This window comes from Anser cygnoides, chromosome 1 (genome assembly GCF_040182565.1).
Source record: "Anser cygnoides isolate HZ-2024a breed goose chromosome 1, Taihu_goose_T2T_genome, whole genome shotgun sequence".
In the NCBI taxonomy this organism is placed as follows: Eukaryota; Metazoa; Chordata; class Aves; order Anseriformes; family Anatidae; genus Anser; species Anser cygnoides.
Genome location: NC_089873.1, coordinates 113,026,651 through 113,042,700, shown reverse-complemented (window position 1 = coordinate 113,042,700; position 16,050 = coordinate 113,026,651). Strand labels below are relative to the sequence as shown.

At 35.3% G+C, this 16,050-nt stretch overlaps 1 protein-coding gene across 12 annotated transcripts in view; it reads left to right on the top strand.

Annotated features, from left to right (window-relative positions):
- The window catches only part of SYNJ1 (synaptojanin 1), a 64,374-nt gene that overhangs the window by 15,686 nt on the left and 32,638 nt on the right, over positions 1-16,050 (top strand). For 9 of the 12 annotated variants that reach the window (XM_066978139.1, XM_066978126.1, XM_066978133.1 and 6 more), the window contains 7 exons: positions 498-581; positions 1,355-1,416; positions 2,012-2,108; positions 3,400-3,569; positions 6,016-6,097; positions 8,006-8,158; positions 11,323-11,488. In XM_066978139.1, the coding sequence (XP_066834240.1) occupies positions 498-581; positions 1,355-1,416; positions 2,012-2,108; positions 3,400-3,569; positions 6,016-6,097; positions 8,006-8,158; positions 11,323-11,488 (814 nt within the window). The remainder of the gene's footprint in view (positions 1-497; positions 582-1,354; positions 1,417-2,011; positions 2,109-3,399; positions 3,570-6,015; positions 6,098-8,005; positions 8,159-11,322; positions 11,489-16,050) is intronic. The other 3 variants (XM_066978153.1, XM_066978160.1, XM_066978157.1) reach the window with 1 other exon arrangement.

The window sequence follows — 16,050 nt, the reverse complement described above, 5'->3', positions numbered from 1 at the left end:
GGCAGATAATGTCACTAGATGACTGTGGCATATCATCCTACTTAGTTTTCTTTCCTTTACACACAGCACACCGCTGTATTTTGGATTCTAATGCACAAAATCTGTGCAGGTGTTCTGAGTAGGCTGCATTGTTATTTTCTGTGCATAGGTTTACATCCCAACTGTTATGGGTCTTGTGATGTAAGAAGCAGAAAACATACAGGAAATTCTTACCAATTTTTTAAAGTCATTCAGGCGATATTAATAAAATCTTGATGTATTTGCTTAGACTTTCTGAATCATGGTTTGGCAGGAAGTATAGAAGTGCCAGAACTTCCTATATGAATTGTTCAGAGTGGGGAGAGGAAAAAGCGTGGGGAAGACAACTGGTATTTTAGCTTACACAGTGGAATAGGCCATGTGTAAATATATTTTCTGTGTGTAGCTAAGGCTAAGAAAACTAAAACTTTCTTATACTCCCTAATGCCTATTAATACTATGATTTTTTTTCTCAACAGGTGATATTTTTAGATGATTCTGTGTCGTCTTTCATACAGATTCGAGGATCTGTTCCATTATTTTGGGAACAGCCAGGCCTGCAGGTAAGCAGGAGATGGCTCTAATTATTATTCATGTCTTTTTAGGCATCTTAGAGTAGTGTTTAGGCTCTTCTGCACAATTACCGATTAGGATGAGGTTGTCCTTTGGGAGCAAGTAGGTGCTATTGTTTAATACACGAAGCCTGCTACTCTCGGGTCTTTGAATGCTGTTTTGCATCCGTTAGATGTAACTAACATCCAGTGCTTTGAGATGTTTTGTTTCTGAAATTGAGTTTTTCTATTTTAATTTAAATTGCTGTTTCAAAATAGGTTATCTAAGGGCATACAAAGAGACTCGTTTTTTTTGAATTGTTCTCGAGTATGAGCCTTTTCAAGAAGTCGTATGGGTCAAGAGTAACTGCAATATAATTACATCCCAGTTTTCTTGAAAAAGGGATTGTATCAGCAACTACTGTTGTGATATATTTTTATAGGGAAAATTCTAAAAAGTTCATTCTTCATAGTTACTCTAGGTTCCTTAAGCTAGACATATAATAAGTAGAGCCACTAAAATATATACATACCTTTCATTCAGAACAAGAAGTAATTAGATGATGTGACTAAATATATTCAATCAAAAAAGTTATTTTTAGAAAAATAAGAGGAACTTAAGAAAAATCAATAAAAGAATGCACAGTGTAGCACGTAGAATAAATTTGGGGGATTTAATTTAGGTAGTGAAATGAATTTTTAGGTCACATTTAGGATTAAGAGGTCTTTGAAGAGTTAGTCAAATGTGTAAAGACAAATAATTTAACGTAATCTTCATGTCATAGGTGGGATCCCATCGTGTCAGAATGTCAAGGGGTTTTGAGGCAAATGCACCAGCTTTTGACAGGTGAAGTGATGTCTTGGCTTTTTGTTAATGCTCTACAAGCTACTAATGAGTGATGCATCAGTGTGATGGATATGTTATTTCAAACAGGAGGCTTTGCTTGTGCAATACTGTGATTCAGCAAAGCAGTGAACTGCCTGGGCAGCTTTTTCAAACTGCTACAGGTTTGTTTGTACCTCTGAGTGCTTTGTTGAAAAGTTTGAAGAAAATTTAAGTGTGTGAATACTTTATTAAATTGAGAACAAAAATTGTAATAGGTTTACATTGAATAATCTATATTTGTCAGCTGCTTTATAAGAGTGAAATCTGTATTTCAATTTTATTCCTGTCATGATAGTTCAGTTTCATAGCCTTATGGTTTTAACTAAACGTATTTTGTTAAACACATTTTTGGTGCTATTATCCTAATTAAACATCAGTCAGTTGATAGATGCTATCATTCAGTGATATTGGCTTGTTTGGCCATGATGTAATAAAAGGCCTGCAGGAATTATTAGAGTAGCCAGTACATTTGTGTAGTGTCTCAGTCAGGGTTCCACCTGTTCATGTTAATTTTCAGCATGCCAGAAAATGTGTGGAATTTTTCTTCTGTTAACAGGCATTTCCGAACTCTTAAAAATTTATATGGCAAGCAAATTATTGTAAATTTACTTGGGGCAAAAGAAGGGGAGCACATGCTCAGCAAAGCTTTTCAGGTAAGTACTACCATTCTTGCACTGTGCATATCCTTAAAATTTGCGTGCTTGTTATGAAGCTTTTATATAACCTTTGAAAAAATGAAATAGGTGTGCTATCCCCTGCAGCATCTACTGCTTGGAGTTAAAATTGCATTTATCATAAGTACCGCTTAATATAAGTAAAATGAAATGATTTTTTTTAAAAACTAGATTTACAGTTATTTTTTGATTCTCTTCAGATTTGTTACTGAAAAATTTTAACAGAAACATAGACAACATTGAAAGATGTTCAGTTATTTTCATATTTTATGCTTATAAGTGGCCTATTTATAAAGGAAATCTTTTTTGCACAGTAATGCTGGCAATTGATACTACATGGCATTTCATACTGTGGCATTTCTTCTTAAAATGTCGGCATTTCTGGGTATATTACTTAAATATTTAAAAAAAAAATCACAAATTAGTTTTGCAATTTAAACTTAAAAGCTGCTTTTTGATTAAATAGGAGTATTTGTTCAGAAGGTATTGACTGTAACTGGCTACTTCTATGAATTCCTGCTAGGTAGGTTAAAAATAACTGTCACGCTGTAGTCTGCAAATGCTGACAATTTGAGAAGCTCTGTTTGAAGCCAGAGAACATGTCAGCAGCCGTGTGTTGTTTCCCTTCCCCTTTTTCCTTTTCTCTTTGTATTACAATGGTTGAATATTTTAGGTAATTTACTAGCACTTTTTATGTATCCAAGCTATCCTGGCAGGAGACATCATTGCTCCCATATGTGTATCAATGCCTAAAACTGCTTATAGCTCTACCAACAAAGATTTTGTGAGCACTTTTAGGATTTTTCAGGGAATAATTGGGGAAGTTTTGCTCAAACCACCCTCCACAGCGATCTGAATTTCTTTTTTTTTTTTTTTTTTTTTTAATTCCTGTAGTTTATGGAGTATTTAGTCAGTCCTCATTGCTGGCAGCCATGTCTAAAAGGGCTTCCACTGAAACAGCTCTTTGCAAGCTGAAGCATTTTAGCAGAAGAAGCAGCTTTCATATGCATACTGTCTTGGTGACCCCTAGTATTGTAAGCAAAAAAGCTGACTTTGATTGTGGCAAGAAAAAACACAGGCAAAATATTAATCAATTCTGAGTGACTTATTGAACTATAATAATAATAATGTTTTCTTCTTTTCATTACAGAAAGCATGTAATAGAACTGCTTTAAAAATGTTGATCTATTAGTTAACCTCGTATTTAGCCTAAGCTGTTCTATGTTCATTTATTGGTATATTTATGTTTTTCTTCTATTTAAAATATCAGAGCCACTTGAAAGCATCTGAACATTCAGCTGATATCAAAATGGTGAACTTTGACTATCATCAAATGGTTAAAGGTGGAAAAGCAGAAAAACTACACAGTGTGCTTAAACCTCAAGTCCAGAAATTCTTAGAGTGTGGATTTTTTTATTTTGATGGAAAAGAAGTTAAAAGGTTTGTGTTTTCTGTAACTTTACTCAAATTAAATTATGTTTTTAGGGTACTCGTTACCCTGTAGCAAGAGGGTAAGAGGAAAAATATTTCTAGTTATTTATGTTGTTGTATTTTTATTGTATACAAGATGATGTTCAACAGCTAAAGTATGAATTGCTTATTTTATTCAAATTTTGTCTCGTTCTGAATATGCTCTGAAAGTCTTGATGGAAAATGAGACATTGGTGGTGTATGACTTAATTTTCATCATTTTGGTGAGAATGGGGAATTGTCCTTTTTCTTGGGTGTACCCATATAGGATTAAAGAATGAATGTTTTTCCCTGTATAACGTTATTCATAATTTCTTCAGCAATAGAGCGTACCACTTTCTGTTTGTTGTGAATGTTGATGTTCAGTACAATCTTCCTCAAAATTTGTTTGTCTGGATTTTCCCTATTGACAGATTCAATTCTCCACAAAATGAGTAACTCACAATAGCCATAGAAGTTTAAAATGTAATGAGTCATAATACCTTCTTATTGTAAGATCTTTATAGAGGCTTTAAAATAAAGTTTTTGCCACTTGGGAGAATTACAATTACAAAAGCATCTTATCAAGGTGTGTGCAAAAAATATACATTGAAATGTCCTTGTGTAAAAATGTACAAGCAGCTGTTCAGTAACCTTGAAGACTAGATGTATTACTTAATTTTGATCAGCAGTCTGTGCTTTTTGCAGTTAATATGATGATACATCATCAAAGTAACAACTTATTCTAGTACAGGTAGTTGAGGAAGAGGAGACAAAGGTAGTCTAGAGAGACATTTTTAGCAGCTGATGTTTGCTTTAAGTCACGCATTTCCAATTTTACCAAATTCTTTTTAGCTCTAACTTCTGATAAAGAGAGAAATTCTTTCTAGTAGTTGTGGAAGTGTTGGGGATTGCAATGGGCAGTAAACTGTTACCATGGCAGTAACCGTAATTATAGTTGTTAGCAGAGCTCTGGGGGTCTGTACCTCTGTGGTAGCAGGGATTTTATCCCCTGCTCTGTGCTGCCCAGTCCTGCTGTACGTGTACTTCTGTCCTTATTTCCCTATCCCTTTTCCTCGAGCAAAGGCTGTGCTTATCTCAGCAGGAAAAGAGAGGCAGGGTTAGAAATAGGCAACATTCCTGTTCTTCTCCCCTTCACACCCTTCCTCCTTTTAATCAACACCAGAGCAGAGCTGCTGTGTGGGGTTTTCCATGAGAGCAGAATTGTTGAGCAAGGGGATGCTGCAATGTCCTGGCTTCCATCTTCTAGTGCCGTGGGAGGGGAGAAGAGGGTTACAATGCCACTCTGTTCTGTCCCATAGCCACCTCAAAACGCTTCTCCAAAAGCATTATAAACTTTTTTTTATACCATAAAAATGGTATACTCCCATCCCTTTGTGGAGTGTACTGCTTGGTCTTGCTGGAGTGTCAACTGATATCATCCGATAACAAAATGAAAGCAAAATAGGCTGTGAGTTACGATAACTTTAAGAATTGCATGGAGTTCATGGACTATCTCCTTTGGAGAATGTAAGTTTTTCTTCTAATACTGGTCTTAAGCTGATTTCTATTTAAAATCAAACAGATAGTAATGAAATGAAATAATCTTGTAGAAGGTTTTTCAAAATTTTCAACACTTTTCTGATTAGATGTTCAAGTAGAGTTAAAAAAAAAAATAGATGTCAAGTAAAGTGTGATGAAGCTTTACTCACTTAATTGGACAAAGCGTGTAGTGGGAATGTTGAAAGACAAAAAGTGTAAATCACTGGGAGAACCGTCAGAAGTTCGTTCTCATAGCCAGCCGAGAAGAACATGGACATTGCCTATTGTGATCCTTCTGAGAGCTTTTTAGCATGGATTGATGGGCTTCTTTCAAAGAAAGACAGCACTTCAGGGACCCTGAAGGCCTCAAGCATCTGTTGAGCTAAAGGGAAGAGGTTTATTTTTTCATTTTTATTTGGGGAGGAAAGAGCAAGTAAAGAGAGGTTGAAATTCCTGTTACTCTCAGTTTAATTAAGGAAATCAAACAATTGTCCTAATATGTTCTTAGTTTTGTTTTCATTTTTATTATCTTTTTCCTCTGAAATTCTTGCGAAATATGTTAGTTAGATTCTTTGAAAATAAAACTTCATCTTGCATGATACCTTAACCAAGAAGCAAGGAGAAAGGCAGAAAAAATAGTCTTATTTTATTTGCAGAAAATAAATTACTTTTGCGTAATGAACACCGTTGCAAAATTCCCTGTTGTTATTGTAGCTAACCCTCTATTGCTGATGCATTTATAAACGTACTTGAGATGACAGTAACAATGCAGTGACAATACCCAGATTTACTATTCTGGTTCAGATCTTGATGTCCCCGTCTTTTGCTGACGATATGTGTGTTAAATGAGTTATTTCAGTTGTTTTCTCTCTGTCTCTCGTTGTCCTTGGCACAGATCTCAAAGTGGCACTGTCAGAACAAACTGCTTGGACTGTCTGGATAGAACAAACAGCGTGCAGGCTTTCTTTGGCTTAGAGGTAGGAAAAAATAACATGGATTTCGAGATAAAGTTGCTCCTGGTGCTTCTGTAGGAGTCAGATGGTAAAAGTAGCTGTGTGTTCTGTATGATAGCTGAATTAAAATGTAACATAGGTTGCCGTTCAATTTATAGAATGATACTCTTATTCTGTGGGCAGCCAGCTCTTAGTAGTTTGCAGAAGCCGTGGTTGTGTAGTAGTGGTAATTACACAGCAGTCATGCAGCATTAAGAAAAACGTTTCACTCTTTTTTTTAGGTATCTGTTTGGCTTTTAAGCTTCAGGTATGCAATTCCAGAATTGGTGGTAGTGTCGTACACAAAAACATTCCCAATTACTCTGTTAGGTGAAGTTGTTCAGCATGTAAGATTACGGTTAGCATCTGCCAGTGCTGTGTCATCTTATTTTCACAGCACTGTGCAGTGGATTTTTCATGGGAGAAAGTTGTGGTTGAGGCTTTGGCCACACGCAGGTCAATGTGGAGTTGGACATGAACCGTGGGATTCAGTCCTCTTGCAGGGCTGTGCTTCAGCAAGTTGGCTTGCTCTCGAAACATTGTGAAACATTGCCTCTTGTATTTTAATGATATTACAGTAGTTTTTATGGCATAAAAGAAAGTATAGTATAATGTGTGCATGGCAAACATAGATTCACATCTCTAAATTTTGCTTTGTCATGCCTTTTAAGGATTGAGAGCGATTTTTCTTTTTAGGCCAGATGTGTCAAACTTTTCCTTTTTTAGAGCTAAATAATAATTTCAGCTAAAATATATGAGCTAAAATTGTAAAATCTAATTAATAAGAAGGAAAACTGTAAGTCCTTACCAGCTGCTTACTTAATTTTAAAATTCTACAACCTAAATTTATTTTTTTTTAAACAGTATTCTCTTCGTTTATAAATTACTGAGCTATGGATCACCAGCTAAAATTACAAGATGAAGTACGCAATTTCTGAAGTTTTTCTCATTTATTTCTACTTAATTTTCTCTACAAGATTCCTTTTGTAACTTTTGTTAATTTCTCCCCAGCCTTCAGAAAACTATCTATGCAAAATCTTACCCTTCATCATTTTAGACTCCTCCTCCTTGCCAGAGAATACCTCAAGGTTTTAAAGATTTTTAAAAGCTCTTGAAAATAGCTTCTTTTATTAGCTTTAATCTTTGGTACTTATTTTCAGTATTAACGGTGGTAGCCATAAACAATAGGCTGACCTGATTTTTTTTTGGCAAGTAAACTTGATTCCATAAACCAGGATTTCAAGAAAGGTACAATATCCCATTTCTACGTCCCTGAAAGTAATACTGTATTTAAATAATGCAACCTAAATGTAGAATAATGTGTTTCTATATATAAATGTATTTAATGTAGAACAGATAGTGGAAAAATTAATTCAGGTATATTGACTGCAAGTGTGAAGACTACGGTCTGTGAGAAAAACTTATGCATGAAAACAGAATGAATGACAGCAGCCGTTGTGATTTCACTCATCACTGAGCTCCATTCCTGATGCGTTTTGATAATAACAAACACGTTGACCTGTATTACTCTTTTTTTGGGGGGAAACAAGAAGTGTTCTAGTCCTAAATTATTTAAGTCGAAAGACTTGAGAACCAAAACCAGCTCATTTTATAACTAGTGATTTTTTAGAAGAAAATATTTACAACTCAACTACGTAATTCTTCTCCTATACTGCTACTTATCTTTAAAAGAAAATGAAATGCTGAAGCTAAGGTTACAGGTACAAGTCAGCTCCGTAAACATGACAAGGTATCAGTTTGTTCAGCATTATGTATATAAAACAAAGATTTTTTGGGGGGGTGATTATATGCTGAAGAGATATGATATACCTTTGAATAAGTATTTAAAGATTTCAAAGATCTTCTTGCAAATGTTGCTTTCAATTATTGCAGATGCTAACAAAACAGCTGGAGGTATTAGGATTAGCAGAGAAGCCTCAACTGGTTACTCGCTTTCAGGAAGTTTTCCGATCCATGTGGTCTGTCAATGGTGATTCTGTCAGTAAAATTTATGCTGGAACTGGAGCCCTTGAAGGAAAAGCTAAGGTAGAGTACATTTTATTTTAGAGCTTGAGCAATATTCAATGTGTGCATGTTATTTTTTAATTCTGCCATGAATTTAAGAGGGATGAGATTTTCTTTTTTTGTGTGTTTTTGTTGTAATAAAAAACAAACTAATGGGAAAAAAAAAACAAACGTTTAATGAGAAAAGTTTGATTATGTTGATAACCAGATCTTGCTTCAGTACATCCTTTATTAGTCAGACTAATGCTTCCCAGATAATACTATTCTGTAGGAAATGATGAGGCTCGAAGCTTTTATTTCTTTAGATCATAGCTATATATATTTAAAAAAAAAAAAAAAAAAGTATATTCAAATCAGCTTTAGTTTCTTTGAAAAGTTTCATTTTTCTGCCTTCTGTTGTTTTGGTTTCATTCAGTATATCATCTTTCTTTTAAAATGTATTCCCCTGGACATTGTTGATCATGCTTCTAGTGTTTATTAATAGTGCTAAAATTTAACAACTTATAGATGGGTATTTTTCCTTTGCATGCTCATTCAGCTATTTCTTTTTAGTTCTGCAATTGCTGAAGAAAAACAACCAAATTCTGTTTCTACCTTCCTTTTTAATATTACAATAACAATTCTGTACTATACTGCAAATGTAATGCTCTGTTTCTCATCAATTTGTTTTGTCTATGTTGATGCTTGAGTGGTTCAGATTTCCTAATGCTGCCTCTTACTTTCCTTTTTAACAGTGTCACTTTTCTTGTTTCCATAACTCTCTCTCGTCAGGTGATACCTGTCAAGACAAACAAATGTTGAGCCATAGTAATTTTTGCCCTTAGTTCCTTCAAGAATTTTTTTCATACAGTTGTTTGTATTCAAGAATACAATGCTTCTCATTCCATGGTCTCTGTTTCATTTGTATATATACTATGTACTCATAGTTGACTACTTTTTTTCCCATCACTTGTTCATTCAAACCATATCAGGGTCCTTCTCTGCCCAAGTACGAGGCATCACAGTAAGCTACATTAAAAAGAAAACAAGTAAATAATCTTGTTGCTGATTCTGCCCTTACTTGGTGCATACAAGACCTTCTCACTTGGTAATTGCATCTATTTTAGTATAGAGTGGAATTTAGTTAAAAGTGTTTAGTTTTATTTTCTTACCAAAATGTCACCCAGACCCTCAAGAAAACTACAGTAAGTATTTTTTGGGGTGTTTCCTCTTCTCCTGACTTTCTCATTCAGCCTCACTTGTTTCTTCTCCTGAATTAATATGTTCCTGACATTCATTAGACTACTTTAAATTGTTACTTTATAAAATGCATTTATTGTATTTACACTTAAATTTTTAATGTGTAAAATGCAGAGTATATTTACTCTGCTGTTTTTGTAATAATGCAGAATAGTCAATTGCTGTGCTAGGGATCCTTGCCCTGGTACAACTGTTAATGAGTACCAAGTCTCATAACGCAAATACAGTGTCCCTGATAGAAGTCTTTGTGTCCAAAAAGGATCTTCAATACTTGCAAAGCCATACATTACTTGTATTCTTCCAGTGCAACTTGACCGGGTCACTAGTTCGTATCTTCAAGAGCATTCTGCTATATTTAAAAACGTGGTTTTTAAGTTGTTATTCTCATTTCTCAAATGCAAAGTTTGATGTTTGAAGTTCTTCCATTTCTTGCTTGTCAGTTTGATTCTTCAAAGTCCAAGATTACTTAGAAGTAAAAATATGGAAATTTAGGAGAGGAGAAAAAATATTTTAACCTTAAATGTGTTAATGTACGTTTCTATACTGAAAAACAGTCCTTTGAGAATTATACTAATTACATCTAACTCCTTACCTACTCTTTCTTTTGCTTTCTCTGGGTTCCTTTCAATTAATTGCCTGATATGTGAATGGTGAGTGTGTTTTTGGATCATGTCTTAAGTTATACATTGTCTGACAGAAAGCGAGCAGCATCCTATTAAAAGTCTATTGCAATAGTATGCTCCTCAACGCTTCATTCACATTATCTTACAAAATCATGCTGCAAATTTGCTACTACTTATCCTTGACAAAAGAGTAGTTTCTCTTCATGTTATGTAGTACAATTAATTGAACTAAACGATGGCTTGGGTTTGTAGTTTTTTTAAGCTTGTCTTTTTTCCTATGTGCATTTAAGAGACCTTCATGAACGATGCAAGCTGTAAACTTAGAGCATTTTTTATAATAATATAATACCATGCAGCATCCCTGATAGGTTATGGTCTGCATTTCATGCACATGCCATAGCATGTGTTTATGTATGCTTTGCAGGCAAAAAAAAAACTTGTGTGCATAAGACACACTAAGCCATGTAATTAAGAAAATGTCTTTGTGCCTGGGAAGTCATTGTCAGTGCTCTGTACACAGGTTAACACTGCAGGGTTTTGAATCAATTAGGAGACTGCATGGCATGTTGATTACGTTATCCTCTAGCTGTCTGACCCACAAGACTATCTGTAGTACCAGTGCATCTCTTGGAGATTCTTGCTGAGCTACTGTTGTAAGACACTGCTCTTTCAGAGCACTGTTCTGTTGTGCTGCTGGTGTGCAGTGTGTGCAGTGACAGCGCCTTGGTACATATGTAGCTATAGATTAGTGAATATGTTCCTTCTGGGATACTGCATGAGACTTGCATGTTATTTTAAAAAGTTAAGGGGTCTTAATAAATTGAAGCTATCCCTTTTGTAACACGGGTATTTCAGAACGTGAATTCTGAACTAATATGCTCGTATGTGCATATATGCATACATATTCATGTATCATGACATTTGGACTCAAGTGCTTCTTCATCTCACTATTTGGGGAAACGCCCAAAATCCTGTATCATGGTCTAAACATGGCATTATATCAATTTAATTTTTGAAGACTAAGGGTTTAGGAAAAACTGTTATTCCCCTTCCTACAGTATTTTGCTTAATTTAAATAATTTAAACTGGAACAATCTGGTTCTTAGATATGTCTTGAAGGTATTAGCATGTTGTTTAGCATTTGAGAAAAAAAGCAGATGTAGTACAGTAAGCTCAGGAGACTTTTATTTAACACCAAAGGAAGGAAATTGCCTTAGATATTAAAATCATTATTGCAGTTTACAAAAATGTTAATGAATATTGCCAATGTTTTTGTGAGCAATGTCCAACATAAAATATTTTATACGTATTCCTCCCTAACAGGCTGGAAAGCTGAAGGATGGTGCTCGTTCTGTGACCAGAACGATTCAAAATAACTTTTTTGATAGCTCCAAGCAGGAGGCCATTGATGTTTTGTTATTGGGAAATACCCTAAATAGTGATTTAGCAGATAAAGCACGGGCTCTCTTAACCACCAGCAGTTTACGCGGTATGTGTCTTTCAGGATTTTAATCTGTCTCATAACTATTTAATATAAGAAAGCTGTATGGAGTCTGTTTTCAAAGCAGTATTGGAAAGTGTAAATGCTATTTTATATTCTGTTGGCTTATTAAAAGATAAAAAGATACTTCTGCTTTACTAATACTACCAAACTAACATGCTGCAGTCATTTCTTTACTGTTTGTATTTTGTTCATACCTGGTGGTGTAATAGGTAAATATTTGTGGAGCGTATTTGTCTGAACTTTACGTTAGATGCATGTGAGCTATGGTTTGTTCAGTTCTTCAAGTCTGTTTATGGCAAGTGTTAACCACAACAATTACTTGCTGAATTTTGGGGGGAAAAATATCCTGGTTTATTTTAAAAATGTCATTTTTTAATAAAGGTTTTCCTTGACTTGATCTGTTATGTCAGTGAAGAACTTCTCATTGTGGTGTTAAACTAAATGCAAAACATTTATTCTTTTCACAAGCTCAAGAGGGCTAGTGTTTGTCATCATTCTGGTTTCTTCTACCAAGGAGCTAATGGAAGAAAATTTCAGATAACAGGAGCTATGAGAAAATTCCTGGTAAATGAGTTTCCATCACAACATTATTTTTTGTGTAAGAAGCCCTTTCCCAGGAATGTGTGCACCACCAAAGTTTGTCAGGCTGTGGGTGAAATTCTGCATCTAAATCAGAGAGAGATTTCAATATGGAGTTCTGCTTAGGCACAGTCTTGTGGGATTTGGAGGGTCTGACTACCTCGATCTAGCGCACCTGATCAGAATGGGGCAGTGAGCCACAGAAACCTGTGTTTCCAAACAGAGACATAGCCTACACAGTCCCCAGGAGTGCCTAGTTGTGTCTCATCCTTCTGGAGCTGTGACAGGCAGGAAAGCAGCAACTAATCCAGGTGTAGGGCTGTGTTTAGAGTACTCTCCTGGGATGTAAGAGAGAAAAGAGCTAGTTCTTGAGCAAGGAAGAAGCTTAAGCTTGAATCTTCTTCCTAGGATCCCAGGTAAGAATGTCCAAAGCGCTGGGTTACTGCAGTTTTTAGGGATGAATAACATTCTTGACTTTTCCAGTTTTTTAACCTTTTTCCTAGACACTTTCTAACCCGGAGTGGTAAAAATGTGTTAGAGCTTCAGTGCAAATCTGTGGCATAAGGAAAAAAAGATCTTGCCCAATTGTAGCATTCATCTTGCGGGAATGAATGTATTACTACATGGAGTCAGAAAGATTGTTTTCCTCTCACTTTACCACAAGGTTTCGTGTTATTGTAACTATTCATGTATCTGAAACCTGCTAAATCCACCTTGCCTCAAAACTAGTCGAAAGTCATTCTTGTTTATTCTCACTTTCTCTGTGAACGCAAGCTATCCTTTCCATATTTGCAACACCTGTCAGCTGAGGACCATGAGTTTCTCTTCACTGAATGTAGTGTCTTTGTGTTGTCTACTAGGTGGGAACTAACCAGAGAAATACTTCAACACACCTAAATCTACTAGTTGAGCAGGAAAGGGGACTTTGTTAACACTGTTGTGAAACTCTTTAGATTTTGCAGCATAGATGATGTGTTTTAACTGATCTGAACAGTTACGTGTAGTAAATTGTATATTCTAGCGTGTTCTCTCTGATTTTTTTTTTAATTGCTTATTTGACTAATCTTTTTCTTGTTTCCTTCTTACTGCATCCGTAGTTTCAGAGCAATCGTTACAATCAGGTATAGTATAGAAAATTAAGCTGTAAATATCTGAGCAGCTCTTCCTCTCTGTCTTTTTTCTTGTGCCTATTTGCATAATATTTGGTTGCGGGCTCATGTTTTCCTGGTACTGTTTGGGCCTTGCATTCATCTGCCACAAAATTCCTTAATCTGAGACAGGTTCTTTAATACAAGAGAAGTGAAAATACAAGAAGTGAAAAAGATTGCAATTATGCCTGGTGAAATATGAAAAGAGACAGCCAATACTTTGTGTTTTTTTTTCCTTGTAGTTTTTGTTTTTATTTTTGCAAATGCTTTATTCTCGCTGTAGAGGAATTTGCTTTTTTAATCTGGTTTGGGAGCTTCTGTATTTTTGTTCCGTCAAAATGTTTAATTTAGGTTATCAGGTGAAATTTCTTTAGTACAATTTGTAACTTCATTGACTTGGCCATTAGAAGGCTTTACGTTTGTTCTTGCATGAGACTGGCTGATTTTGTAATAATTTTACAGGAATGATCTAAAATAATATGCTGACACTTGTTTTCTTGTGGAGCAAAAGTACAGTCAAAACTACAAAGATACAGTTACTTCTGCATGCAACGTGGAAGTACTAGAGCATCCGTTTAGGTAAAATTCTCACTGAAGAGGGGGCCTGGAGAAGGGAACTATAATCTTTTGAGACATGGTGGTTATGTCTTGACTGCTGTTTGATGGGCTCAAAATGAGACAGCCGTTGGGCTTAAAATGAGGCGTTGGTATTCAGCAATACCATAACCATGAAGAAGTGATGGTAAGAATGCACAGGGATGAGCTAGATAGAGGAAAATGACATGAAAGATCTATTCATTTTAAAAAGCGTTTGAAGACTCCTAGCTCATGCCATGCCTTTGAACTTTGTTTTCAAAAGTTTCTGATTCTTAATGGAAGTTCTCCTTTTTGTTGCAACTTAAGCTGTTTACATTAAGTTGCCCCATTTGAGGAGATTTATACATATTACACATTTTTAGGGAAGACTGTGAGTACTTGTCAGCTGTTCAGCACTTCATCTCCTTGCTCGCAGAAACTATTAGTTAAAACGAAATATTCCTGATGCTTGTATGTTCAGATTTTACTATGTACTGAGAAAATTTAAACAGCGGTTTCTGAGCTATTGTCTTAATAGGGTTCATTTTTACTGCATTTTAGAAGTAGTTTTAGTGAAACCAGATCAGATACTTAGTTTCTAGGTGAGGGAAAAAACTACATACTTAATATCTGGGAATGTAAAGGGAGGAGGAGGAGAGGAAGAAAAAAGGAAGCTATTAATAGTTGTTCAGACTGTTCTCCCATTTTAAGGGAATTGTGGGGTTCTGCACAATATCCCCTGTACTTGTATGCAGATTGATTGGGGAGGGTCCTTGGAAGAAACTCTTAAGGTTTGTTGTTGACTAGATTTTTGTTCAGATACATCTGAAGTGTTTGAAGCTTTTTTTCTTGTAGAATCAACTCAGCTGCAATCTGTATTTTTGAGCATTAAATGTTTATTCCCTTTAGATTTATATCAGCTTTGCTCTTTCTCTCTTTTTTTTAATATCTACTTTTATTGAGTAATTAAATAATGAAATCAGAGTCACAGGTAAAACCTGAAATTAACTGATTCATTTGCATTTTGTCAGTATTAAAAGCTGATCATTGAAATACATAGTGACATTGTCATTTTTGGTGTTACCATCTAGACTGTATCAACCTCGTTTATAGCTCATTAAGTCACAAACGTCTTTTTTTTTTTTTTTTTTTAACTTACTGAGGTAACGTTTCACATTGGACTTCATCCAGATACAGATTGTATATGCTGAAAAATACCTACAGTATTTTGGCTGTTGTAGCCAGAGTTCAGTCAAGTTCAGTTATATAGAATTTCCCACCAAGAATTTTAAATTAAACCTCCCTTTGTAGAAATGATTTTCAAATATCTGCCTGCCTAGTATGAACAGCAGTTAAAATATATTTGTTTCAAAATAACATAAAATTCAATTGATTGGGGTTGTAATGTTGTAGAGTGAGACAATTTTTTGTCAAATAGATGAATTGGTAGAAGTGTGTAGTAAAATAACGTATGTGGGAAGTTCAGGAGCTCTTAAAAACTATTGGCTCAATCGGTATTTTGGAAAATGAGTGTTTTCGGAAAATCTTTGTAGTTTCAAGGTATCAACTTAATGTTTGTAATTAGCATGTTGTCCAGTCACTTATAAAGTTAGATTCCATTCTGGTAAGATTTTTCACATTAGGGGCTCATTACAGTGACAGAAGTTAAGTAAGCAATAATTCATTCGTTCTTGAAAGGAAATACAAATTATTTGGAGCAACTATTTAAGCTGAAGGTTACTACCAAAAGGAGGAGGGGCTGAAGTGAACAGAACAAAAGTACAAAACTCTGCTTTTAAATTTCCTGAGAGTACTGCAAAGACTAATCTGTGCAGGTCTTTAAAATTTGCCTGTGATAGTATTGTGGATTCCTCAAGTTCAGCTCATCCTTTGAATGATTTGGGTACTTGCACGCATCCTGGCTACATTTCTTGGATTGGTTTCTCTTCAGTGGTCAGGTGCTGGGGTGGTTTCTATCTTTGAATCTCAGAGGGTTTTCTGGCATTTTATAGCCTTGTTGACTTGACTGTTGCTTAGTGTGTAGGTACGTCCAGTAGTATACTCAGTATGGGGCCCTCTTCTTCAGGCATAAGGTATTCTGTTGGATCCTTACTGCTCTGTTGACTTCATTTGCCTGGATTATGATAACAAAATTAATGGAGTGATCCAAGCATGATCTGCTTGCAGTACCCCCAAGAAGACACCAGTCAATTCATTGGCTTTTGTATGCAGTTGCCCCATATA